This window comes from Gymnoscopelus braueri (genome assembly GCF_963280865.1).
Source record: "Gymnoscopelus braueri genome assembly, chromosome: 18".
NCBI classification, from domain to species: domain Eukaryota; kingdom Metazoa; phylum Chordata; class Actinopteri; order Myctophiformes; family Myctophidae; genus Gymnoscopelus; species Gymnoscopelus braueri.
Window position 1 is genome coordinate 35597561 of NC_137618.1, and position 25664 is coordinate 35623224.

Below are 25664 nucleotides of genomic sequence, written 5' to 3' on the forward strand. Positions count from 1 at the left end.
TCAGGGAAAAAGCAAGCCCAGTTTGCTTGTTAAAGATCAGTGATGGAAGTGAACCATAATCCTGTAATGAGGAGTGGAGGGTGGCCTCTCCAGCTTGGGCATAGACAAGCCTGTGCTTGCATGTTTCACAGGAATAGATTGCTGGACCCTGTAGCCCTGCTGTAATGACCTCTCTTGTTAGCCTCACAGATGCATGGCTCTTCATTAGACAAACCCCACTGTAGAAGTAGGTTTTGGTTTGACTCCCTTAAATATACCAGTTACACCATGTACTTGTTTTTGTGATTTATGAAAAAAAGAGGAAAAAAAAAAAAAAAACGCCCCAAAGCTAACAAAAGAAAACTAACAATCAGATTATACAATGGACAGATGATATTTTAGCAATATTGTTTTATATACAGTGAATCCCCCCATGTTATTTCCAGCACACTTAAACTCTTACCCAACAATATACTGGACAACATATTTGAGGGAAAACTAAAATAAAGGTATTATATATTTGTGAGTTAAGGATAAATGTGTTTTGTGTGTATATTCCAGTCCATAGTTGTGTCCAGTGTGGGGACTGATACTCAGACAGCTAATTTACCAGCTGTATCTCAATCTTCAAAATATAACCAAATGGACCCTTACACTTGTACACTCTGAGATAAAACACCAGATTTTACAGTGCAACATGTGACTTCTAATAGTCTTGATTATCTCTCTGATTATCTCTCTGTCCCCCCTTTTTTGTTGATGGATGCTAAATTCAAAATCGATCAACTCTTGATATGAGCAAGTTTTTCCAATCCATTCTGAAGACATTAGACATCCTGTCACAATTCTAATTAATTTGCAAACCTTTGGTTCTCTTTATGAATTACATTTCTGCCAAAGGGAGGAATCATTGAATGAATGAGACATGAATGGAATGGAATTAAAGGGCTATATGGAATTAAAGGACTATATAAGTGGCTATAATTTTCACAGTAGCAGATTTCCCCATATGCACTGCTATTCATGTTGAAATGGTGTGGAAAAACGCTATGATCCTACTTTAAAGTTGCTAGTTGCTATCCTATAGGTAATTTACCCTTCTGATAGCCCTATAGGCATTCAAAGTGTCTTTCATTAATACAGTAAATCATTAAAGGACCATGCCAGTGTTATGTCATAATTGTCCACTCCATTGTCAACATCAGCCACATGGTGTAATCCTCAATTTCCCCCAAATTGCTTAATTTGTAAAATACCGTGTTTGTTTACGTTTTTCTTATTTAATAAATGTTACAGAATGTAACATTATATAAAACTCACTGTATCTTTAAATGCCCCTTCAAGCTAAAATGTTTATTTGAAAAGGAATTTGTCCAGGTATTTTGCACTGATGCACAACTTTGAATGCTTGTATAAGTGCAGGCTAATACAGTATAATATATATATATATATTTTTTTTTCAATAGGCTAAAACGTGTGAATCCTAGTACAAATTATCCTACAAAATAAGGATTAACATTAATTATTTATTCATTCTTTTTTAAATAATATTCCCAAAAATGTTGGTAGTAGTTTGGGGCTTTTTACTTGTCATTTCTTAGATATGCTAACATTTTCTGCACAGGGTCATAACTTTAGGGCATGGTAATAAAATATTTACCAGCCCTGGGACTCAATAAACACATCTTCAGAGGAACGCCATGATTTCACGCTATATCACAAACATTTTAAAACATCAGACTCACTGCCTGTCACAGGCTGTCATTTTTAGTGTGTTAATAATATATTTTCGTATCTTCGGTAGACATACTTTGGCACTCATAGCACATAAATAGGTAAATAACGCAGGAAAATAGGTAAATAACGCAGATGATGCTGTGACAATCTATATGACTGAAAATATATCTGTGCAGTCATTTTCCAAAAATATATATCCTATATGTTGTTGTATGTAGGCTATATATGCATAAAAAGATATAAGTGGCTATAAAGCAATTTTTATCTCACTACCTCTGAAAATAAATCAGTTTTGCGCTTAGTCCTTCAGATTGCCCTAATTAAGAAGTGTCTAATTAAATTACCGTCGTGCGCTAACCAATGGCAGTACTTGTTTCATTAGCAATGCAGGAAGAGTGATGTCGAGAAAATCCTCCCTGATTGCAGGACGGTGTCAATTGGTTAATTTGCTGCTTCCACAAAGTACCTCGAACGAACCATATAGGAAGGCGTTTTCATCGCCCTAGATTAGCCAGGCGTGTGCAAAAGCTTGTGGTGTATAGGTTGAGCTAAATAACGGTTCGCTAAATTGAACTATGCAGGTCGAGAATTGCATCTCGCCAGCGAGTGATCTCTCCAAGAAATGTATGAATGTGGGCAGTGGCTACCCGAGCTCCGATGGATCTGAGCTCTCGCTGCAGCAGGACCACCCTATTATATCTGCAAGTGACAACCTGGAGAGAAGTTCACCTCTGAAAAAAAACTCTAGGGAGATGACGAATCAGTCAGAGGCAGACCATTTCCCCGACTCCAAGGACGCGCCGGGGGACGTCCAGAGGGGCAAACTCTCTCCTGATCTGCACGGAGTCTCTGACATTCGTCATCATTTTGATGGCTCTGCTGGGGAAAGGTATATCTTTTCTCAATCCAGCCACCAGCCGCAGTCAGTCTCAGCAGCAGCTCCCAGTGCCATGTTCCCTTATCCGAGTCAACATGGACCAGCGCACCCAGCCTTTTCTATTGGGAGTCCCGGCCGTTACATGGCCCACCACCCGGTCATCACTAATGGAGCGTACAACAGCCTTCTGACCAACGGTTCTCCGCAAGGCTACCCGGCGGCGGGCTACCCTTACGCGCAACAGTACGGGCACACTTATCAAGGAGCGGCGTTCTACCAGTTCTCCTCGGCGCAGGCTGGACTGGTCCCTGGGAAGGCGCAGGTGTATCTGTGCAACAGGGCCTTGTGGCTGAAGTTTCATAGACACCAGACAGAGATGATCATCACTAAACAAGGGCGGTAAGTAGGCGAATGCAGTGGTTCTCAAAACGTTTTCCTGTCAATGACCCCCTAATTGATATGTGTTTGGCCGCGGACCCCCCATCTAAAAAGGTTTTGTGTCGGGGACCCCCAGAAGAGAAGATTTATGTTGAAGACATTTCTAAATTATTCCGAATTTCCCAGACATTTTCAATCTTTTTTTTTGCAAAAATAGTGACGTGAGCTTGTGGATCTGCTATTTTTGAATAGCCAACATAAATGGATAAAGTGGTTAAAGATTGTGACGCTATATTTACTTATAGTAGGCTACTTTTGCTGGGGACCCCCTGGTACCCTCCCAAGGAGAATGCACAGCTATATGTTTCCTTGACAAACGCGAGTATAGGCCTATTTTTTTAGAATATATGTTTGTCAACAGCAATGTCAAGTAATTACATTAACATTTATTTTACAAATACTAACTTTTCCAATAAAAATAGGCTATATTAAAACCGAGGTGAAATGGATGATCTAGATTCGTGCGCGGCTTTAACGCGTAAAAGGTTTATTAAGTTGTTGCGATACAGATATACATCTGTTTTCTTGTGCTCTCATTTATTCCTCCACAGACGAATGTTTCCCTTTTTGAGTTTCAACATTTCTGGCCTTGATCCTACCGCTCACTACAATATATTTGTGGATGTAATCCTCGCTGATCCCAACCACTGGCGATTTCAAGGAGGCAAGTGGGTGCCATGTGGAAAGGCTGACACAAATGTAACAGGTATTATAGCCTATCATAGATACGCATCTCAAAATGGTATCAATTAAAACCCTATCATGTTTTTATTTTTTCTGTGGTGGTTATAGGCTATTCGTTAACCACTTTAGCCCTATTTTCAATCTTCTTTTCTTTAATTTCGATTTTCTTTCGAGTTCCCCCTCAATTGATGTATTAGGGAGGGAATGTATTAAAGTTTAAACTGTCCAGGGACACTATCCTTTTCATTTTAAACAATCTTTGCTCTATTTATTTCAATTTTATTATGTAGGCCTAATTACATATTTTATTTCTTATTGTGTCCTCAGGAAATAGGGTGTACATGCACCCGGACTCGCCAAATACGGGCGCGCACTGGATGCGTCAAGAAATATCATTTGGGAAACTGAAGCTAACCAACAACAAGGGTGCTTCTAACAATACGGGCCAGGTAGTGTGTAGACATATTATACACTTTTCATATATTTGAGAGATACTTTATGTTATTGGTGTGCAATCTAAATGGGAAAATTCAGTTAAATCTGCATCTTTTGGCAGTCTATAGCCTATAGCTAGTAATAGACCTCTACAATAATATAATTTTCTTCCCAATTCCCATGATGGCTTTCAACTTCAAATATGTGATTATGCTTGTTTTACATCTTATCCAAAACGAAAAGGCTGTTTTTTTATTTTCAATTGTACAGCTGAATAATGGATAAATTGATCGGAGATTAGATTAATTCAGTTGGCTACTTTAATTCAGCATTGCTATTGAGTGAGTGACTCTGTGAGATTATTTAAGTATTTCTTGTTCATCTCCAGATGGTGGTTCTACAGTCTCTCCATAAGTACCAGCCCAGGCTGCATGTGGTGGAAGTGAACGAAGATGGAACAGAAGATACCACCCAGTCAGGAAGAGTACAGACTTTCACCTTCACAGAAACACAGTTCATCGCTGTTACAGCTTATCAGAATACCGACGTAAGATAACGATTAAACAGACGAGCTCCTCCAAGACAATTAGTTCGTTTCTAAACGAAGCATCATTATTAACAGCCTTTTTTTTAATATATGTTTTTATTTCACAGATTACGCAGTTGAAAATTGACCATAATCCATTTGCCAAGGGATTTCGGGACAACTATGACACGTAAGTAATTTGATTGTATAATCGTTACTTTTGTACAATCTTCGGTGTTAGTCTATTAATTGGTTCGTTCTATTCAAATAACGCAATTGATGATTTTGATCAACTTTTTCGATTCGAAAAATTAAACACATTTTCAAAATGGAAATAGCTATTTAATTTATTTTTCTTTTCTTTTAAGTCAAATCACTGTCACCTCCTCATTTAACAGTGATGGCATGTACATTAAATATCTAGCCTATATGCAAAACAACAACAAAAAATAATCATACCTATAAGATTTATTAGGCTATAGCGCTTTTCTAAATACTCAAAGTCACTGCATGGGGGAAGAAAAATAATGGAACTACTTTCAATAGGCCCAAACATTATTTGGGTGTCGTTCCAATATTTGTTCTCAGTCGCTTAGTTTAGAGGTCAGTGAATATAACACACAGGGAGGCCTATACCAATGGTTCCCAAACTTTTTAGCTCGAGACCCAAAAGAGGAATGTGTTGTCTCCCCAGGACCCAAGCTGTAGTGAAAATAGCAGATCTACGATCATCTACAAGCTCACAAGTCACAACAAGTTGCATCAAGACGCCTTGTGAGCTTGTATCGGCTATTTAAATATGAAATTCTTTAAAAATCATTGAATGTGTTCCTAATTCATGACAAATTTTGCTTACATTTTATATTTTTGGGGGAAATGTTTTGAAATACTAATCATCAAAAACAAAATGCAGGAAACAAAAAAATAAAGGGATATTTACTCGTGACCCATACAAATGTGTCCGCGACCCACAAATGGGTCCCGACCCAGTGTTTGGGAAACAGTGGCCTCTACTAAATACATTTTGTAATCGTTTGGCTTTCCATCTTTTACAGCGTCTACACGGGCTGCGACATCGACCGCCTCACTCCGTCGCCAGGTGATTCTCCGCGCTCGCAGATCGTGCCTCATGGCGCGCGCTACGCCATGGCGAGCTCTTTCCTGCAGGACCAATTTGTCAGCACTTATGCCAAGTCCCGCTTCCACCCTGGCGTCGGGACCGCTCCTCCTGGCACGGAGCGCAGCGTCCCACTCGGCAACAGCTTGCTGTCTCCGCAACAAACCGACGATCCCACCGGCGTCGGCTCCCCGCAGCGCTGGTTTGTCACCCCCGCCAACAACCGCCTGGACTTCGCAGCCTCGGCGTACGACGCGGCCGATTTCGCCGGTAACGCGGCCACCTTGCTGTCCTACGCGGCGGCCGGAGTGAAGGCTCTCCCCCTGCCGACGGCGGGTTGCTCCACCAACAGACCCCTGGGCTATTACGCGGACCCCTCGGGCTGGGGCGCCGCGCGCACGCCGCCCCAGTACTGTAGCAAGTCGACCTCGGTCCTTTCTTGCTGGCCCACCACCACCGCGAATTCCGTCGGAAGCGGCCGAACGGGCGCTAGTAACTACCTAGTGGAGGACGGGGGAGGAGACGCCATCATCCCGACGGAGAGATCCCCGATGAACGGCTCGGAGGAGACGAAACAAGCCAAGGACTTGTCCGAGTCTAGTTGGATAGAGACGCCGTCCTCGATCAAATCCATTGACTCCAGTGATTCTGGCATCTTTGAGCAGGCGAAGCGGAGAAGGATTTCGCCGTCTGCCACGCCAGTTACAGACACGGTGTCCCCGTTAAAATCTGAAATGTTAGCGCCCAGAGAGTGTGAGAAAAATTGCACCAAGGACATTAGCTACTACAGTTTTTATCCCCATAGCTAAATATTACCTATCTTATCTATCTATCTATCTATCTATCTATCTATCTATCTATCTATCTATCTATCTATCTATCTATCTATCTATCTATCTATCTATCTATCTATCTATCTATCTATCTATCATGATAGGGTTTTAATTGATACCATTTTGAGATGCGTGATGTTCTATGATAGGCTATAATACCTGTTACATTTGTGTCAGCCTTTCCACATGGCACCCACTTGCCTCCTTGAAATCGCCAGTGTGGTTGGGATCAGCGAGGATTTCATCCACAAATATATTGTAGTGAGCGGTAGGATCAAGGCCAGAAATGTTGAAACTCAAAAAGGGAAACATTCGTCTGTGGAGGAATAAATGAGAGCACAAGAAAACATCCACAAACAGGGTGGCCAAATCACCACTGAAATGTAAATTCTTCCATTATTTGACCACCATCAGCTCTTTTATTGGGTGGTGTCTTGTTGATGAACACATTTTTAGTCAGAGGATCACTGTAATTATGAATATAATGTACATAATATTTATCAGTTGGTCATAGTAAATTGATGTAGCCTACTGGATTCAAACTTGATCCCTGCAGGCCTTGCCCTCTTAGTTAGTAGGCTAGTCGAAAATGTTAAAAGATACATTTATACAGATTATGTCCTTGTGTAGCATATATACTACTGGCATAATTATTTCTGCCTGGGAAAAAAAAACATGTAGGCTATTTTGTATTCTATCAGTTGTAGGCTATACCGAATGTTATTGATCTAACCATACTCGGATCAACTTAACTTTATTAACTTCAGAATAGATGTGTAAATAATTTATAAATGTTGATGATGTAATCTTAGACATAATTTTCATTTGAAGGGTTTCTGGGACTTCATATTTTTCATAGTCTACAATCCATGTTGTTTGTGATAAGCTTCCGTATCTGCTGTAATGTGATTGAAACGCAATACAATTTGAAAAATGTACGCGACTGGGCACCTTGCCCTGAAACCGTTTAGCGTCGTGTTAAGATTATTTAGGCTATACATTTGAATTGTCTGAATAAAACTGGCTAATGTTTACTTTGGCGATTCCTTCACGGTCTTTTAGGCCAGTGGTTCTCAAAGTGGGGTCCGGGGACCCCCAGGGGTCCTTGAGGGAGTACCAGGGGGTCCCCATGCTAAATGATGGATAGTTAACCAAATGGACCCTTAGAGTGGACAAATTTGGTTCCATTTGTACACTCTCTTAAAATTAACATTGATTTTACAATATAAATTGGGGTCCCTGAGATAAAAATTAAAATAGTTGAAAATAACTGCTGACGTAAAAATCTTCTCTTATGGGGGGCCTTGGCAAATCTTTTCAAATGGGGGTCCGCAGGCTAATAAGTGTACATTTTGGGGTCCGCAGTCTAATAAGTGTCAATTTGGGGGTCCTTGGCATGAAAAAGTTTGAGAACCACTCTTTTAGGCTTTCCTTACCGTAAAACAGGGATTGTGATATTAAGGCGAGAGGTCACGTTCGGTTGCAAAACCCACATTGCACACCCATCACGTTTAGGCCTAAAAATGTGAGAATTCCAGGTGTATCAGTTTTTTGTTGTTCGACCTTCATATTGGTAAATGTTAGATACATACATAGCTACTACACCACTTAGGCCTATACTATAAATATATATATTTTTAAAGTTATTTTTTTTCTTACTTTTTCATGTCATTGATGCTCAGATCGACTTTTATTGGACCCTGATCAAAAGATGTTATGGGCAAAATTAGATTAAGTTGTCAAAATGTCGAAGTCTTAGTGGTGATAATATTGAAACATTGTTAGAATTGTCATGCTTGTATATTTTTGTATGGTATATACATTTTCAAGTGAATTTAATTATAGTTAAATGATGCCCCCCCCCCCTTCAATCCCTCAAGAATTGCAGACCCACCCACAAAACATAGTCAAATATTGTACATTATTTATTTGTAAATTTGAAGTTGAATATGCTATGACAGGCACAAATAACATTCTGCTATAAAATAGCCTAGATTATAACCAAGTTTTATACTCTGAATGAGGTGGTCACGGCTATATGATAGAGTTACAGAGTTCAATCAAGACGGTGTGTGTCAAAAAGGACCATTTGCACTCTAGCCTGTTGTGCCGACTGTCACTGTTTCCCTTGGACATACTACACCAGATGGCGCTAAAGACTTTCCTACAAGGATTGAGTAGGAGACGCAACCAGAAAACCATCCATTATGTTCTCCAGAAGATAATATATTAAACTAGCACATAATTATAATTTGTACAAATGTAAAGAGAAAAGACCCCCCCCCCCCACACACACACACACACACACACACACACACACACACACACACACACACACACACACACACACACACACACACATACACGCACACACACACACACACACATTCAACATTATTGAAGGCCATTTCGTTGTAAAATCTCCAGTATTAATTTGATCACCCAGAATATGCCCATCCAGATCATGCACGCATTTGAACTAGCCTATCCATCATCTACGCCAGCCAGGCTGGGAGGTGGAGATGATTGTCCCTGTCTCGTGTGTGTGTGTGTGTGTGTGTGTGTGTGTGTGTGTGTGTGTGCGCGCGCGCGCACATTATTTTAAATCTCTACCAGGCTGCACGTTTCAGCCTATATAAGTCTTGAACATATATATATAGGTCTTACAATCAAAATGTTCCCTAAGAGTCAATAGGCCTACTCAAAGAGTCTCCTACTGAGTCTCCTACTGATCGATGACCCGTCATCAAATTATTGGCTTAGCAATGTGACAAAAAAAAAAGAATCTCCATTATTTCAAGGCTTCATGGGGTAGTAGCCTATGTAATTGATAGAAAATACGTCATTTTTTTGGGTGAACTACTCCTTTAATGTGCATTTACACACTGGACAAATACAAATAGGCTCTCGGTGCAAATACAATGCGTTACTCATAGTTTACTGAGGTTACGTTTAGGAATACCAGGTGGGGACCGTTTCGAGGTCGCCGGATTTTTTGTGTTTTGGGGCGAGCGTTTTGGTATTCGTTCTAACCGGGAGCACGCTCGACGTCTAACGAACGAGAGACCGAGCCAATAAGTTTAACATAGGCTACTCAAAACAATGAATACCAGGTAGTTCGGGACTGGCGGCACTGGCCTAAATGAATTAATCTTAATGTTTGCAAAGATGCAGATTTGCACAGGGCCACAGCTGCAAGTGCCATGGTCCCCATGCAGTGCCCACTTGCCTTCTTAAAGAGTGCCCAGTTCTCCCTGGGCGCACTTCACAGAAGTGCCCACTTCGCCAAATCACCCAGTTCACCTGTATCCTGGGAGCACGTGAAAACAAGCGTAGCGTAGGCTACATTGATGTTTTATGAGGTGAAGAAAAAATAAATCATATAGCCTAACCCTAAGTCATTAGCTAGGCCACTAGGCTACGGATGAAGAGTTTCAGACAGCATGCACACTCAAATAAATGAACCACGCCCGCCGCATCAACAGATGCCCATTGTGGCTCTCTGCTATGATGAGCGCTAACAATGCTGACAGACAGAGTAGGACCTACCACCACTAAACGTTACATAAACATGTGTGACGATGTGTTCGCGCTGTCTCTCGTCAGTGTCGCGCGTGCTATAGACCCGATTAGAACTCATTGGAGAGCCTTGCGCGCCGTTTTACATCATAGGCCTACCGGCGTCAACTTTGTAAAGTGAAGATGGATCATATGAATAGGATCATTCCTATTCCTATTATTGACCAAGGTGCTCAAATGGAACCACTGCTGACGACGGTAAATAATTGCTTGTTGCATGTGTTTTTGTCATCAGATTCTTCCCACTTAAGCATTTAAAACCAAACTGAACGGTAAATCACATCAGTCTGAAACAGATGTTAACGATATTCCCTGCATAGTAACAGAAACAAGTCCATGCTTTACAGAATATTTTTATTTTGTAGTGTGGTTTTGTGTTGTTTTGCATAATTTTAAGGGCGACTGACTTGATTCGTGTGTTAAATATCAGTGGTGGATAATTAGGCCTAGCTACTCAACCCCAGTTGAGTCAAAGTATCTTGGTCAAATATTACTCAGCTAATAGTGAAAGTTGCTTTGTAAAATTTGTACTGGAGTTAAGTAGGCTAGGAGAGGCTACTTAACTCAAGTATTCAAAAGTACAAATTACAAAGTACACTTTATTTAATTATTTCCAAAAATAACAAAAGATTTTCCTGAAATCTTGTAAATAGCAAATCTACAAGCTCACACCACCCACGTTGTGATCTTGTATAGATGTGCTCCTTTCACTATATTTGAAATAGGACATAAGTGGTTAATTCATGTATTTTGTCCCTTCCTAGAAATTGCCAAAAGTACAACTTGTCCTTGAAATGAGTGAAAATCATAAATATCCCAAAATACAATACTCAAATATACAGTAGACTAAATTATTTTACTTCAGAACTCGAGTAATGTACTTTGTTACTGTCCATCACTGGAAAAATACAAAAGTCTTTGTTATGTTTAGGGTGATTGATTGATTGATTGATTGATTGATGTAGTTTATTTAGAAAGACATGAGAATAGTACATGACAGTACATAACAGTACATGGAAGTACAAATTCACAATACAAGGTCTACTAAACTGGAAACCCTCATTAAGCATTACGCTTGTTTAAGATGAGAACCCCATGCACACAAATCATGATGAAATATAAGAGGCAGGCAGATATACACACTACTATACAGAATGTCATACAATCAGCTTTCAGGTTACTGGTATGACGAGAGAAAATAAATAAATATATATATATATACAAAAGAGGAAAATGAAGGAGGGGGGGGGGGGGTAGGGAGGGGTAGGTTAAGACTTAGACAGGGGCCATTTTCGAATTGCAGCCTCCTGAAGGTGTATCTTTAGGGCAGTTTTGAAAGTGAGTAGGGTTTTACACTCCTTTACTCCTTTTGGTAGGGCATTCCACATTTTTGATGAATAGCATGAGAACGAGTTCATACCCTTAGTTGAGCCAAATCTGGGTTGAACATGATCAGTGGAGCTGCCTCTGGTGTTATGATCATGGACTTCATTAACATTTTTGAAGTATTTTGACAAATACAGGGGGATCCCAATGTTGTGGTGTATCTTGAAGACCAGGCCCATAGCAAGTTGCTATACTCTGTCCTCAACCCTAAGCCATCCAATTCTAGCAAAATGAGCAGGGGTTAGATGGGTTCTGTGATTGAGGCCAAGAAGGTGACACATTGGAAGGTATAGATTTGGGCGGAGACAGTAAAATCTTCAATGCTCCAATACTTTCATAGTTCAATTAAGTTCATTGAGTGTTAAAGCTGTATTATGAAACTTATTTTAGTGAATAAAATGTTATTTTATACATTTGTATTGTATTATTAATACTATATAACTTATACAATTGGGGTGGATGTATTTGGTCTCCCTGCTCTTCTATTGAGACATTTAGATGACCTAAAGTTCAAAATTCAATTTATCCCCTGAGCAAGCAGGCAGGCTCTATTAGCTCAGTGGAAAAAATGTCAGCAGTTGCATCGGGGAGCCAGGTTCAAATCTGGGGAAGAACAGGAAAGTTATACATAATGCAGCTTTATCTGAATTAAAACTGATTTTACTGTGTATAAAGCAGGTACTGGATGTTAATATTCTTTGGATACATATTTACCATGGCCTGGTCAGAATTCAGCTTTCTGATCTGATTATTTATTGCATAATTATTCTGGAAAAATTATGCTGCTCACCAGTTTTATTAAAGTGACAAACTTATATATTTTCAGGTCAACCCTCCTTTCTCCTTTGCTGGATGTCGAAGTTTGGTGAGTTGCATATTATTACCTGTATTTCTTTTAAAATAATTTAAACATTTGATGGATTTGATAGGAACGTGAACACATAGACTTTTACTTGGTCATTCATCGTTGCCAGTATCTCTTGAGCCATGAATTCTTCTACCTCACCATCCTCAGCAGTTTATTGCATGGTGGCACTTTAGTGTGTGTTGATTGGATATCTGCCATATCCCCAGGAACATCCCTATAAGGAAGATATGGCAGACCCCCTCAACTAGAGCAAATAATGGCTGGGAAGTGATGCATATTTTTATTGGATTACAGTTATCATACGTGAACAGGCTCAACAGTTTAGTTCAACTCTACCTAGGAGTGTTGATGCAAGACAATGCTCTACTACTATATAATGATATATATGCATATCCCTAGCTGTAGCCAGAAAGCGACAGAGACAACTGTGAGGAAGGACAGCCATTCAATATAAGCTCTGTCTTTTATAAGAATCTGGTGGTCAGCAGCAGTGATGTCACTGTCATAATCTTATGTGGGATTGGCGGGTGACAAAATGCTCAAACTGAGCCTGTGTGAGCCAGCGGCTCTAGTGCATATGTTCGAGGAGTTACAGTAAAAGAGGGAAAAGGAGTCTGCTGAGTATCTATCCTGACAGAGGCACAGTGCTCACCTACAGCTTAACGTTCACCCTCCACCACCAGCAGCACTCTGAATAAACATATATATAAACAGAGGACACCCCTGCGGAGCGGTCATGGCTTCTGGACACTTGGAGGTTCCACGTCTTTATCACACACCGGCGACTCCATGTATTTCTAACACTCAGGTAGGACTGAGCTTTGGGAAAAAAAATAAGAAAGTCCGCACACTGTTCTCAAGCTCCAAGAAACTCACTTTATATTTTTGCAACGTTTCGACCTTCTAGGTCTTCATCAGGCAAAACCATTTTGCCTGATGAAGAACAGTGTGCGGAGCTTGAGAACAGTGTGCGGACTTTCTTCTTTTTTTCTCCTTGATTCTTCCCTTGATGTCCAGCACCTGGCCTAAATGCAGGCGTGGGATGTGCACACAATCTTCTCTTAGGACTGAGCTTTGGACATCATATGATGCTGGGTTAATTGGTTCTGCTACTGTGAATTGTCTGCTATGTTAATAACCTCTTCAAAATTATCTGTGGTTGCTAGAGTACAGATGTGTGGGTATGCAGGCTACAATATCTGCAGATTGTAAAAGTATGAGAGCCACGATTATCTTTTTATGACAATGTTGAAATAACAAAAAACTAAAATAAAATGCTAGAATTTGCTTTAATGGCTTATTAGAAAATATCACATTAATTTACATTGATACTTTACTTTGTGTTTATTTGAGATGGACAATATGTATTGATGAACAATGCATTGAAAATACAGCACAATACAGTGCAGAAGTATGCATAAATAAAACCTAAAAATAAGGGTCACGTCAGACTAAAATACAGTATCATTGAATAAAAAATACTAAAATAACTTTTTCCAAGTGCAAACGATTACGAGTGGTCGTGGGATTGGTTATCCAATAACCATATTTTAAGATTGTGCTTATAGGACATTCTCTAATGGCCAGGGTTGGCTTATCCCATGTTAAGCTACCCTGTATTGATGGGACGTTTTGTCTGAACATGGGCCGTGGGCCGTCTGAGCTGCACTTCGCAATCCCCTCTAGTGGTTGACTATAGTGCCAATTCCACTACCAGTCCTTTTCTGTATGAACTCCCTCAAGGGAGGCAGGCAGAGTCCAAGTTTTATATATGATGCTGACCTGTTTAGAAACCTTAAAAGATGATTTAGAAGGTAAGCTGAATTAAGCTTGCCTTTCAATCTTGACAGGATAGAGGAGGATAACCATTTCACACCGCAAAAGACATACATTGCTACTTTAATGCATTTTAGCCGTAGCCAACAAAGCCTACAGTACTTAATACATGTTCCTTTCCATCAGCACAGTTAGGATATAATTGCTATATTTCTTTGGACAGTGTTTGAAGATTCAGCAATTGTGCTGACTAAACAAGTCTGGACGAGTTTTCCTGAAATGACCTGGAGTGTGTAGTCGTTATGATGTCAGCTACAGAGTGGCGATGTACAGTCTTTTATTATCCTTATTGTATGTCGCTTTGGATAAAAGCGTCTGCTAAATGACTGTAATATAATCCCTACTCTTAACACAATATTATGTACGTTTTCAAGCTAGGCAATTGTGGTGCTTGTTGGCTGCGAGCGTTACTTTGCGCTCTCAGTCAGCTTTTAATGAATTTCCTGTGATGTTGGTTCTGTTATTTTAGTGGATCCAAGTGAGCATTTGGAATGGCCTTGAGTGTCATCTCGAGCATAAAAGTAGATCGCAACTTCGCAAGCTGCCTTCATGGCTGCTATAGACCAAATCAGAATGTTTGTAAACAAACAGATAGGGCGGCATTTCCGGGTGGAATGTCTTTTTACATTTACACAATACTTCATCTCTTGCTGATACAAATCCAGACTCCTTTGGTAGAACTGGCAGACTCTAGCCAACAACGTCTCTAACCCTCCTATTAGTCACAAGTGGGTTGCATCTAAAAACAGGAATCTGGATTTAATCTGCCCTTTTCTTACAGGAAGTAAAGTTTATCCTGGAAACATTTGAGGATTACTGTCCATTTCATGCAATAGTACATGAAAGCCTTAGTCTGTGCAGATAATGATATTACTACCACTGATCCTGCCAAAATGACCATAGCCATCTGTAGGGATCAGACTCAAGTGGCTGTCACGTCAAGTTATATCACTTGGCCTGCTGCTAGTACTTTGCTTAAATGTGATTCTGATGTTGAGCATTTGTTTTCTTACGCTCCATGTAATTTGTATTACATGGAGCAGATATTTGTGCTTGACTAGGATATAGAGATCTATCCAGGGTTTAATCAAGTCTTATATGGCTTTGGCTTCTCTTTTTGTCTCACTATTCTTATGTTGTGTGATTTTCATAGATCTTAGATATCACACTGATTATATCCTTTGGATAACAGGTAAATTATATCACAACATCTCTTTGATCGCTGATCAATCCACTTCATGAAGCACTCATGTTTTCATGTCAGCTTTGCAGTACTGTATATCTATGTTCATAAAGTAGACTAACTCTTTAACATAGTCGCAAATTAGGACGGCAACTTCAAGCTGTTCTTTCACCCTTTGAGGAAAGGGCCCTAGTGTGATGCTGGTACATATTTGTATTTAACTTGCAATCCAGTAGGTAAGCCACTGCCTCATGATACAGTAGGTGGTCAAAGTAAGGACAGTAGCCATACACATATCACTTTTTATTGAGATCAGAAGGCATTGTCGTTTACCAATTGCACATTCAGATTTTTTGTTTTCAGAAATAAGCTCACGCAACAGGAACACAGAACACGTTTAATATTGGCTAATGTGGTTTATTTTAGTAACAAACATGGACAATTTAATCCGAGCAGGGACTGTGATACTTGCCCTATGTAGTATCCAGATTATAAACATCAGTGCCACAGTCTCACCCCCCTGATCGTAGCCCACGTGGTGTGGCAGCTGTGCATCATTATGCTGGTTCAGCTTTGTATTTACTGTAACTAGCAATGCATGGTGGTAGTGGTTCAAGAGATAGAGCAAGTGGTCATTTAGTAATGCAAAGCTCCTAGTTTCTCTCGATATTGTGTCGAGGACGGTGTCCTTGAACAAAACACTGGAAACCTAATTGTTGTCTGCAGTTATCTTTGCAAATATGGCAGTTCTCTGCATTTTCCCTTCTCTGGTGTTTGTTGAAGGGTGTCTTTGTTGCTTGCAGACCTTGTGCACACCACCAGCACAGAAGTGCAGTAGCAGCCAAACCCTGAACCCCATTGTTCAAATACTGACCCAGAGAGTGTCATGGTGCTTTTACATGTCTTCTACTCACCACCCTCCTCTTCATCTGTGCTGGATGTTACATGAGCAGCAGTCGGCTAACATACTCACTGCAGAATACTGAGTGTCTATTTATTGTATTTAACACCTCTAATGAATCAATCTCTTCAGTTTGAACACTACTTAAGCATTCTACATAGACTCATCTTTCATCTCTCTGTGTAGTAGAGGTGGCAAATAGATCAAATACGTTTGTTTAATGCATTGTGAATTAATTTGGAAGGGAATCGGGAAGTACAGCACTTCAAAGTGAATGAGCATGCTGCAGCACAGGAATAGCCATGGTAGATCTAGAGTCTAGACAGTGCTGCTCAGATAGCCGTAGAAAGGTTTTCTGAGGTCATGCACTGTTCCCTCTTGTAATCTGACAAAAGCCTTCTGCTAAGGATTATGATGTCTTTGCCATGTTTGCTGTCACGCCCTTGAATGTGTGGCAACATGTTGCTAACAGCATTATACACTTGGGTACCAAGACAAGACTGCAGCACATGCAGGTTGGTTGACTACAGGTGGAGTAGAAAGGCGCTCTAATCATGATTACAAAATAATGTAACATCTGTGGTATTGTCATATACCCAGTCACAGTCAAACAGTTATCCCCTCTCTTGAAATCAAAGTCTAGTTGTTGCTCTGTCCTTCCCTCAATTCTAGCACATCACTGTAACTCTGTCTTGTTTTTGTCAGCAAGTTGTGGTGATGTTGTCGGCAGGTATCTTGCCACTCTATTGCAAATGAATGACTGCTGGTCGCTTCGTCGCTTGTTATTGCTTCTGGTGTGAGGGCAGGATGAATGCCTGAGTCACTAAGGCACCCCAATGATTCCATAATCTTTGTTTTCTATGGCGTGCCTATGTAGGACAGGAATACCCCCCGTCCCCCGCTCTCTCTCTGATTGAGCTCTGGTCTGACGTCATACAAATAGAAACCATTGCCTAACAGCGCCATTTGCACTGACACACAACTTAACTATTATATAGTAGAAGATCGATAGAATATGTCTATAACATGCCCAGCAATAGTGGTATTATAGTAAGGCAGTAATTGTGACAGTCTTGTGGAGGAGGCTATAGCATTCCTTTGTGGTGCTCTGTAAAGCCTAATGTGTACAATGTTTTTCCAAGTCATTACGATTTTATGGACACAGAGTCGCATTAACGGAATAGTACAGGGACACCACAAAGCAAGTACAGTAAACAGGGTAAAGTTCAATCTTAGGTGGTTGATTTCATTAGGCAAAGCTTTTCGTCTGGGTAAGATGATTCCTCCAGATTCCTCAAGATGCAGGGACTTGCAATTAGTTTCCATGGAAATGGTGTCGTTTAGTTAGATAATGTGTTAGACTACTGTGACTGTGATAAGTGACTGTGATAATTGCTATATAGGCCTACTGTATATGTTTATCTTATTCCTTCCTTTTCCTTCTTCTCCCTTTCTGGAAAACAACAAAAATGGTGGAGCTTATGTAAACACAAATCTCACCCACTTCTTTACACCTGTAAACCAGTGATGTGACAATAAAGTTGATCCTGATTCTGATCTTGTGTAGGGCTGCTGTGATCAATTAAACTCTAGTCCAGGGCTACTCAACTTAAGATGGCTCAGGGGCCACTCAGCAAAATACCAAAAGTCCAAGGGGCCGCCATAAAAATGACTGTCCTATTTTGGATTTTTCGATTTTGTAACACACAAGAACATGTACATTTTGACATCATATTCTTTTCACTGTACCAGTTTATTTTGTGTGTATGTCCAGTGGCATCAGTTCAGCAAAAGCTAAGGTATGGCAAGGTTAGGGTTGCCAACTCCCAGAGATTGAAATAAGGGACACCTATCCTTATCCTTGCCGCGCGGCCGGAAAAATGTGGGGGTCAAACCCCCCCAAAAACCCGAAATGAATAGAAAACTATGCATTATACCTGTAACAATTGACGCACCTGTATGTATGTCTGTCTGTTTGTTTTTGAAAAATGTTTTAGCAACCCATATATTTGAACGGAAATGTATATTTTTATCCTGTGCTTAAAAAAAGGGGGGGCCGCCAAGACGCTGCGTTCGGGCCGCATGCGGCCCGCATGCGGCCCGCGGGCCGTGGGTTGAGTAGCGCTGCTCTAGTCTATAATTTCGTCTATTATTTGATTAATTTAAATCATAAACTGAACCCAAACAGACATCTTGAAATTGCTTAATATTTTTACTCAGCCGTCAAATCATAACTTTGACTTTTATAATATGGACACACCTTTTGGTGAATTTAGAAATAGCACTAAAAATCGTTTAACCACTTGAACCCTAGAGTCCCTATTCTGGGGCAAACATTGCAGATCTACAATCTTTCAACGTCGTATTTGTGACACATTGTCGGCTTGTAGATCGGCTATATTCAGTGAAGATATTTGGTGTACTGTAGAGGGTAAAAAGGCCTATTATACACCTGGGGGACTCCAGTCAAAGGGTTTATGGTAAATCAGTTACTCGATTAATGATTTCACCCCTATCTTGCAGTATACAAATGTATATATACTAGAGGTCCGGGCGCCCGGCCCGCTAGCCGCGCACGGGGCTCTAGCGAGGGCTCGCTTATTTTGGGGTACCAAAATCGTGGGATAAAAATTTCCCCCAAAAAAGTGTAAATTTTGTTTTTTATTACAAAACAAAAATACATGGGGTACCCCCTGGGAGTCTTGGGACCCCCGCGAAACATCGCGGACCCCCGTGAAACATCGCGGACCCCTTCGGCTGTTTTTATTTTTTTCATGAAGGTGGTTGCTTGTTTCTGCCGCACATCTGGCAACCCAGACTGCCGAGCGGCTGCGTTGAGACACTGGCGTGTTTTAATGTTTTGTGTGGGATGTGCATGTCATATTAGCGTGAGTGTGGTGTGATAGAGAGACATGAGCAAAGTGAAAGCAACGGCGGGGGTTGAAGCGAAGTGGTCGTGTCGCGTGTGTTGTTGTTGTGGGGAGATTTCAATAGCGACTGCGTGGTGTTGCTTTCGGTTTCGCTCAGCGGTGGTCGGTGGCGGTGCTCACGCTAAAGGGAACAAAATGGTGTACCCGTAATGTTGTCCGGCTCGCGGTGTTTCGGTTGCGCTCTGCGGTGGTCGGTGCTGACGCTAAGGAACAACATGGTCGACCCGTAATGTTGTGAGTTTGTGCTGGCCGCAATTAATTATGCTCCGAGGAGGCAAATGTGTGGTTAGCAATGAAAAGTAGCCTACGCCACCCGTAAATGAATTATGTATTTATGTATCCAGTTTTCATTATGTGTTGTTGAGCACTGATCTCGAACAATTTTTCAATTGTACATGCTGCTGCTTAGATATGACGCAAAGCTCAGCCAATCAGCAAAGCCGACGGGTCGGGTTGGCCAATCAGGGAAGCCGGTGCCCCACCTCACCTTCATTGTCAGTTTTGGTGTAGCTCCGAAGAGTATACAAATGTAACCAAATGGACTCCTCGGAATTTAATTAACTAACTATAAGCACTTTAATGTGTTGTTAGATGACAATTGTAAGTAGTTCTGAATAAAGACGAGATTGTAAATGTTAAAGTAATTTTCTGACTTTATATTTAAGGGAAATTCAAGCTTACTCTATAGTGAAAGTTAGAATGTCAATAAACAAAGCATTTTATTTAGGAATAAAGGTCTCTACACATGAACCTTAAACCTGGAGGGGGGGTTGAACTGAGGACCTTCCAATTCCCAGATAGCGAGTTCTACCTCCAATGCTACCTCTTACTCTCTGTGTGTGAATGTGTGCGTGCGTGTGTGTTCAACAGAGGAGCGATGATGAAGCTGTGTTGGACAGAGGAGAGGCCCGTTATCAGCCGAAAACCAACTTTGAGCAGGAAGAAGTTGAAGGTAAAAACATAGAATATAGAATTAGAATACAAGGGTGTCTTTTTCAAATGTTTATTAATATGGTTTACAAAATGGAAAAAGAAGTCTGCTCACTTCTTTCTTATACTGCATATACATATACTGTATATAATACAATAAAACACCAAAGTACAAAACATTCTACAGAAAAGAAACACTTACCCCACAAACCCCCCACAAAATCTCTCTCTCTCTCTCTCTCTCTCTCTCTCTCTCTCTCTCTCTCTCTCTCTCTCTCTCTCTGTCTCTGTCTCTCTCTCTCTCTCTCTCTCTCTCTCTCTCTCTCTCTCTCTCTCTCTGTCGTTTAGTTGAGTTCATGTTGTCAATGCATCAGAATTGGTCAGCCACCAATCAGTGGCGTTTGGTGGATTCTAACGTTGACCGGGCCAGAACCGGGCCAGAACCGGTTTGACGGCTAAACTGGTTTTTAATGGCCACAACAATTCCACAAACAATTCGGCCGAATGCAAATGAGCCCCATTTGAAAACAAAGGAGACTTTCTGTGGTCGGCTACAACAGAATAGGGTGAGGGGCTGCTAATGTTGATTTTTAGTTATTTTCCCCTGGATGTTGCCCCTACACAGGGACAAGCTGGGTTTACAGACCGGGCCATGTCCTCGTTGGCCCCAATGACGATACGCGCCTGCTGACAAGACGCCCTGCAAAACAATTAATTTTAGTCTCATCACCATGCATACTTTAGTTAAACAGCACTGGATGGCAGATCTGGACTCACTTGAAGTGATTTGTCTCGCTGTTACTAAGCAGCGGTCTGCAGAACAGCACAGTGTATACACTACATATTTTAGGCATTACACTGTATTGCTTTTTCTGTAGCTCAATACCTAGAGAGAGATTGTTTTCCCTCTGTGATGAGAGCAGTTAAGAATCATGGATTATACTCTACTCTCTTTTGAAGCCACATATAGCCACAAGTATATCAAGTATACACAAGTACAGCCACACTAATACTGTATAAACTAAACTTCAGGATCATAAATAGATAAAATAATATGATATGGCAAGTCCTTTTCCATGAACAGATATTATCCAAAAAGATCTTTCTTATCTATGGAGTCATGTGATAAATTTGAATCATACCACTTTTTTAATATTTCATACCGATTGGCTATAATTGGCTGCCAAAATTTGCTGTGGGGGGGGGGGGGGGGCAAATGAAAAAAAAGAGTAAGAAATGCATTGTGTCATTGACCGCAAATTTGAATCACTTAGTCTTAGACGCATAGGCGGCACCACCACAAATGTGACAATTTGTTGTAGAAACATGATTATTTCACCAAATTAGGTGCACATGGTCTCAGGTGTCAATGACAATGAGTGTCAAACTGCTTTTTACCTGTAGCCTAATTGGCTTCCAAAATTAGTGAGAGGAGCCCATTTATTACGAAAACAAAACATTTCACAAATGCAACATCCAATCATCCCCAACTTGGAATCACATGTTAGAGCCCTCAGAGCACACCTCCAAAAGTGCTTTCACTTCTGCCCATATCACTATCTGCCACAAATCTGTTTTTTTTTAAACTGGTCATTAATATCATGTGAGAGATAGAGAACTGGACCAAAGGCGATTTGTTAATAGAACCGCTTTGGTATTTATTTACAAATTGAAGTCTAGATGATAATTGGAATAATAGGCACTCATAATACAAAACAATTCGTATCACCTTTGTGTGTGAGTACAATTATCGTTGGCTTCTTCCTGTAGGAGAAAACATCTTGGGGCAATGAATGTACTTACCATCCGTCCGTCCACCACTTTTGTCCCTAACTAAAGATTACTGACTGAATTGCCATGGAACTTTCTGTGCATCTTCATGCTCCACAGTAGCCTGGTAAACCCTCTCTCAGGGTTTACCAGGCTAGCTCCACAGAGGTTTCTACTGAGTTTGGTGTCCAGGTGACCTTTCCTATATAGCCTCATCCATAGCATAGTTAGCATGTCAAAATGTAATGGACAAATTGTCATGAAAATAGCTGAATGCATTCATGCTCCCCGGAGGATGACTCTACCCATTTGACTGACACCATGACCTTGCCTGTCGCCCCATCCTCAGGCCAAAATGTCACTTTTCCACACAAGATATCTCACAATCTAATAGACAGCGGAGTGAGCCCTACTGATCTTTTGCGACCCCATTATCTTTCCTTTAGCTTCCTTCAGTGAATATACAGCCCTGCTGAAGTGAATAATACGTTCTACATTTATTTGCTATAATTGGAGACTTTTCAAATGCAATAATTATAATAAACACCAAAATCCCTCAAGGAGTATTTTGAATTCTTAACATTAAAAGCTCACATATGAAAAATAAGGAGAACAGACCAAAAACAAGTTTACCCTTACAGTGCTTCCTTTTCTGCATTCTTAAGGTCCTTACACACCGGGGCGATTTTTTTCATGCGAATAATACGTTTTTTTTTTTAACCTTATAAAGTCAATGCAAGCTTCCACACCAGTTTCGCGGAGCGAAAAAAGCGTCTTTTAATTATTCGGAACGAGTCCGAATTTTGCGTATATTCGCATATTCGCCGGTGTGTAACCGCCTTTACACTCTCACTTCTCCACAACAAAATATAGACACATTTATTTACTAAGATATATATATATCACCATTTATGTTTACCCCTTTTCTCCCCAATTTAGTCGTTATGCCAATTAATTCCTCCCCACACACACTTCTGTGTTGTCACTGCTGTCGTATCCTACTGACTCACCAGCCAGTGAGGAGCCCCCACCAGGAGGACGTAGAACCTTCGTCCTACTCCTCCCGCCCAACACTCCCCGCTTACAGGTGCCGCCCCCAGTCCGTAGTAGTACGTGCAATGACCAGTATCACCCTCCCCACACGGCTTCCCTTCCCCCGAACACGGGCCAATTGTGTTCATGTAGACGCCCGACAAAGCCGGTTGCACCACGGTGGATTCGAACCCACAACCTCCGTGGTGGTGGGCAGGGACTTTACCACTGCACCACCGAGTGCCTCTAAGATATATTTTTATATATCAAATATATCTTATACTAAGATATATTTTAACCTTTTTATGTATTATAAGTAATTTATGTACAACTGTAACAAGGCGATGTCGACTTGATATTCAGTGTGGATCAATATATTATTATATGTTGAACTAACATTTCATCACAGTTAAACATGGCCTGGGAAATCAAATATAATGCAAAGCTTAATGGAATACATTAAGTGAATGGAGTCAGTGTTTGATTTAAAAGAGAATAATTTCTGATTGAATTCCAACAAACAGCTTACATGGATGTAAAGCTCAACCATCATAATTATGATTGTAATGGTTTTGAAACACACACGCACGCACACGCGCGCACACACACACACACATACACACACACACACACACACACACACACACGCACACGCACACGCACACGCACACGCACACACACACACACACACACACACACACACACACACACACACACACACACACACACACACATTGTTGTTGATCCTCTTTGATCCAACAAGGTAAAATCCTCAGTTTTAATGTATCCATTTGTAACTCTGAGAGTGTATAAATGGAACCAATTGGACACTTTTACGGGTCCATTTGGTTCCATTTATACTCTCTCAAAGTTAAATGAACACTGAGGATGTTAATGTGAATGTTCCCTACCCTCTGTGTGATGTGTCCCCAGGCCACAGGACCATGTACATCGGGGTACATGTCCCACTGGGTAGCGTCAAGCGTCGTAGCCATCGCAGACATCGCCATGGGCACAGGAAGAGGAGCAGAGAGAGGGACCCCACATTGGTGGAAGGGAGAGAGTCTCCTGTTTTCGGTACTGGACTTTGCCTTATTTTCAACCTGGCATCCCTATTTTGGCCATGTCATTATAGGCGAGCATTTAAAAAAAATGTAATATAAAAAAATCTGAACTATTGAAAACTATTTAAACTTTTTCAAAATGTTCCGAAAATAGCAGATTTGCAAGCTGGGCTATTTTCACTATTCATCATACGGCGAAGTATATACTTTAGGGCGTAAGTCATTAAATGGCATGCATGTGCATGTGCCTCTGCTTTTCATCCTCTCACTGTCATAAAGCTGCATTGTGCAATATTTTATCGATATACGGTATACTGTGTGTGTGTGTGTGTGTGTGTGTGTGTGTGTGTGTGTGTGTGTGTGTGTGTGTGTGTGTGTGTGTGTGTGTGTGTGTGTGTGTGTGTGTGTGTGTGTGTGTGTGTGTGTGTGTGTGTGTGTCTGTGTGTGTATATGTGTGTGTTAGACCAGTGGTTCTCAAACCTTTTCATGTCAAGGACCCCCAAATTGACACTTATTAGCCCGCAGACCCCCATTTGAAAAGATAAGCCTGGGACCCCCATAAGAGAAGATCTTTACGGCTGTCTCTAGCAGTGATTTTCAACCATTCAAATTTCAAGGACCCCCAGTTTGACATGCATTATTAGGCTACGGACCCCCATTTAATGGCATTTATATCTCTGGGACCCCAATTTATATTGTAAAATCAATGTTAATGACCCTTAAGGGACCATTTGGTTCCTAACTATCCATCATTTAGCTGGGGACCCCCTGGAACTCCCTCAAGGACCCCTGGGGGTCCCCGGACCCCACTTTGAGAACCACTGTGTTAGACCTTAACCTCAGCTTCCCTATATGCCCACAGACACTCCCTCTCAAAGGGTGCAGTTCTTGCTGGGAACAGATGATGACGATGAGGAGCACCTTCCTCATGACCTCTTCACTGAGCTGGACCAGATCTGCGTGAGGGAGGGAGAGGACTCTGAGTGGAAGGAAAGTGCCAGGTATATGCCAGTCAATTTAAACAGCCGGGAATAAGTCCCAACTTTATCCATCACTGAAAGCTTTTAGTTAGTGAATGGGCCCGCGTCACGCTGTGATCCCACTCATTGTGATGAAAGATCTGCGTCCGATTTTTGCGTCTCAATTAAGCTAAGTGATGTCATCATTACAACTGATGGGATGTTAACTACACTACATGTGCTAAGGTACCTATACCTCCCTGTGACAATTGGGAATCTTTATGCACCGCAACTGTTTCCAAAGCAAATGTTTTCCCAAATGATTGAACACAGTTACCCATCTTTATTTGAAACCTGGTTAGAATTACTTATTATAATGAGAGATAACCAGAAGTGTAAAAGGAGTGTAAATGTGTAAAAGATAGAAAGAGAGAGAATTAAAGAAAAACACAGAAAGGCAAAGAGAGAAAGAGTATGTAAGATGCATTTGTAACTCTTTTGTTATCCATGTGTAACTGAGAGTGTATAAATGTAACCAAAACGGACCCTTGCGGTTGCGAGTCCGTTTGGTTACATTTGTGCACTCTCAGATGTAATATT

At 40.9% G+C, this 25664-nt stretch overlaps 2 protein-coding genes across 2 annotated transcripts in view; both read left to right on the forward strand.

Moving 5' to 3' along the window:
* Positions 1–2291: 2291 nt before the first annotated feature.
* Positions 2292–6602, forward strand: tbr1b (T-box brain transcription factor 1b; the record flags this gene model as incomplete). The annotated part of the gene is made up of 6 exons (XM_080456882.1): positions 2292–2992; positions 3583–3737; positions 4043–4164; positions 4539–4697; positions 4805–4866; positions 5732–6602. 6 exons carry the CDS (start codon positions 2292–2294, stop codon positions 6600–6602), a joined length of 2070 nt encoding a protein of 689 aa, XP_080313008.1.
* Positions 6603–10328: 3726 nt separating this feature from the next.
* slc4a10b (solute carrier family 4 member 10b) overlaps positions 10329–25664 on the forward strand; it is a gene marked incomplete at its 5' end in the record, with an annotated part of 31410 nt that continues 16074 nt past the window's right edge. Inside the window, 4 exons of the mRNA XM_080412213.1 lie at positions 10329–10403; positions 20180–20261; positions 23975–24118; positions 24968–25106. Of these exons, the coding sequence (XP_080268339.1) occupies positions 10329–10403; positions 20180–20261; positions 23975–24118; positions 24968–25106 (440 nt within the window). The remainder of the gene's footprint in view (positions 10404–20179; positions 20262–23974; positions 24119–24967; positions 25107–25664) is intronic.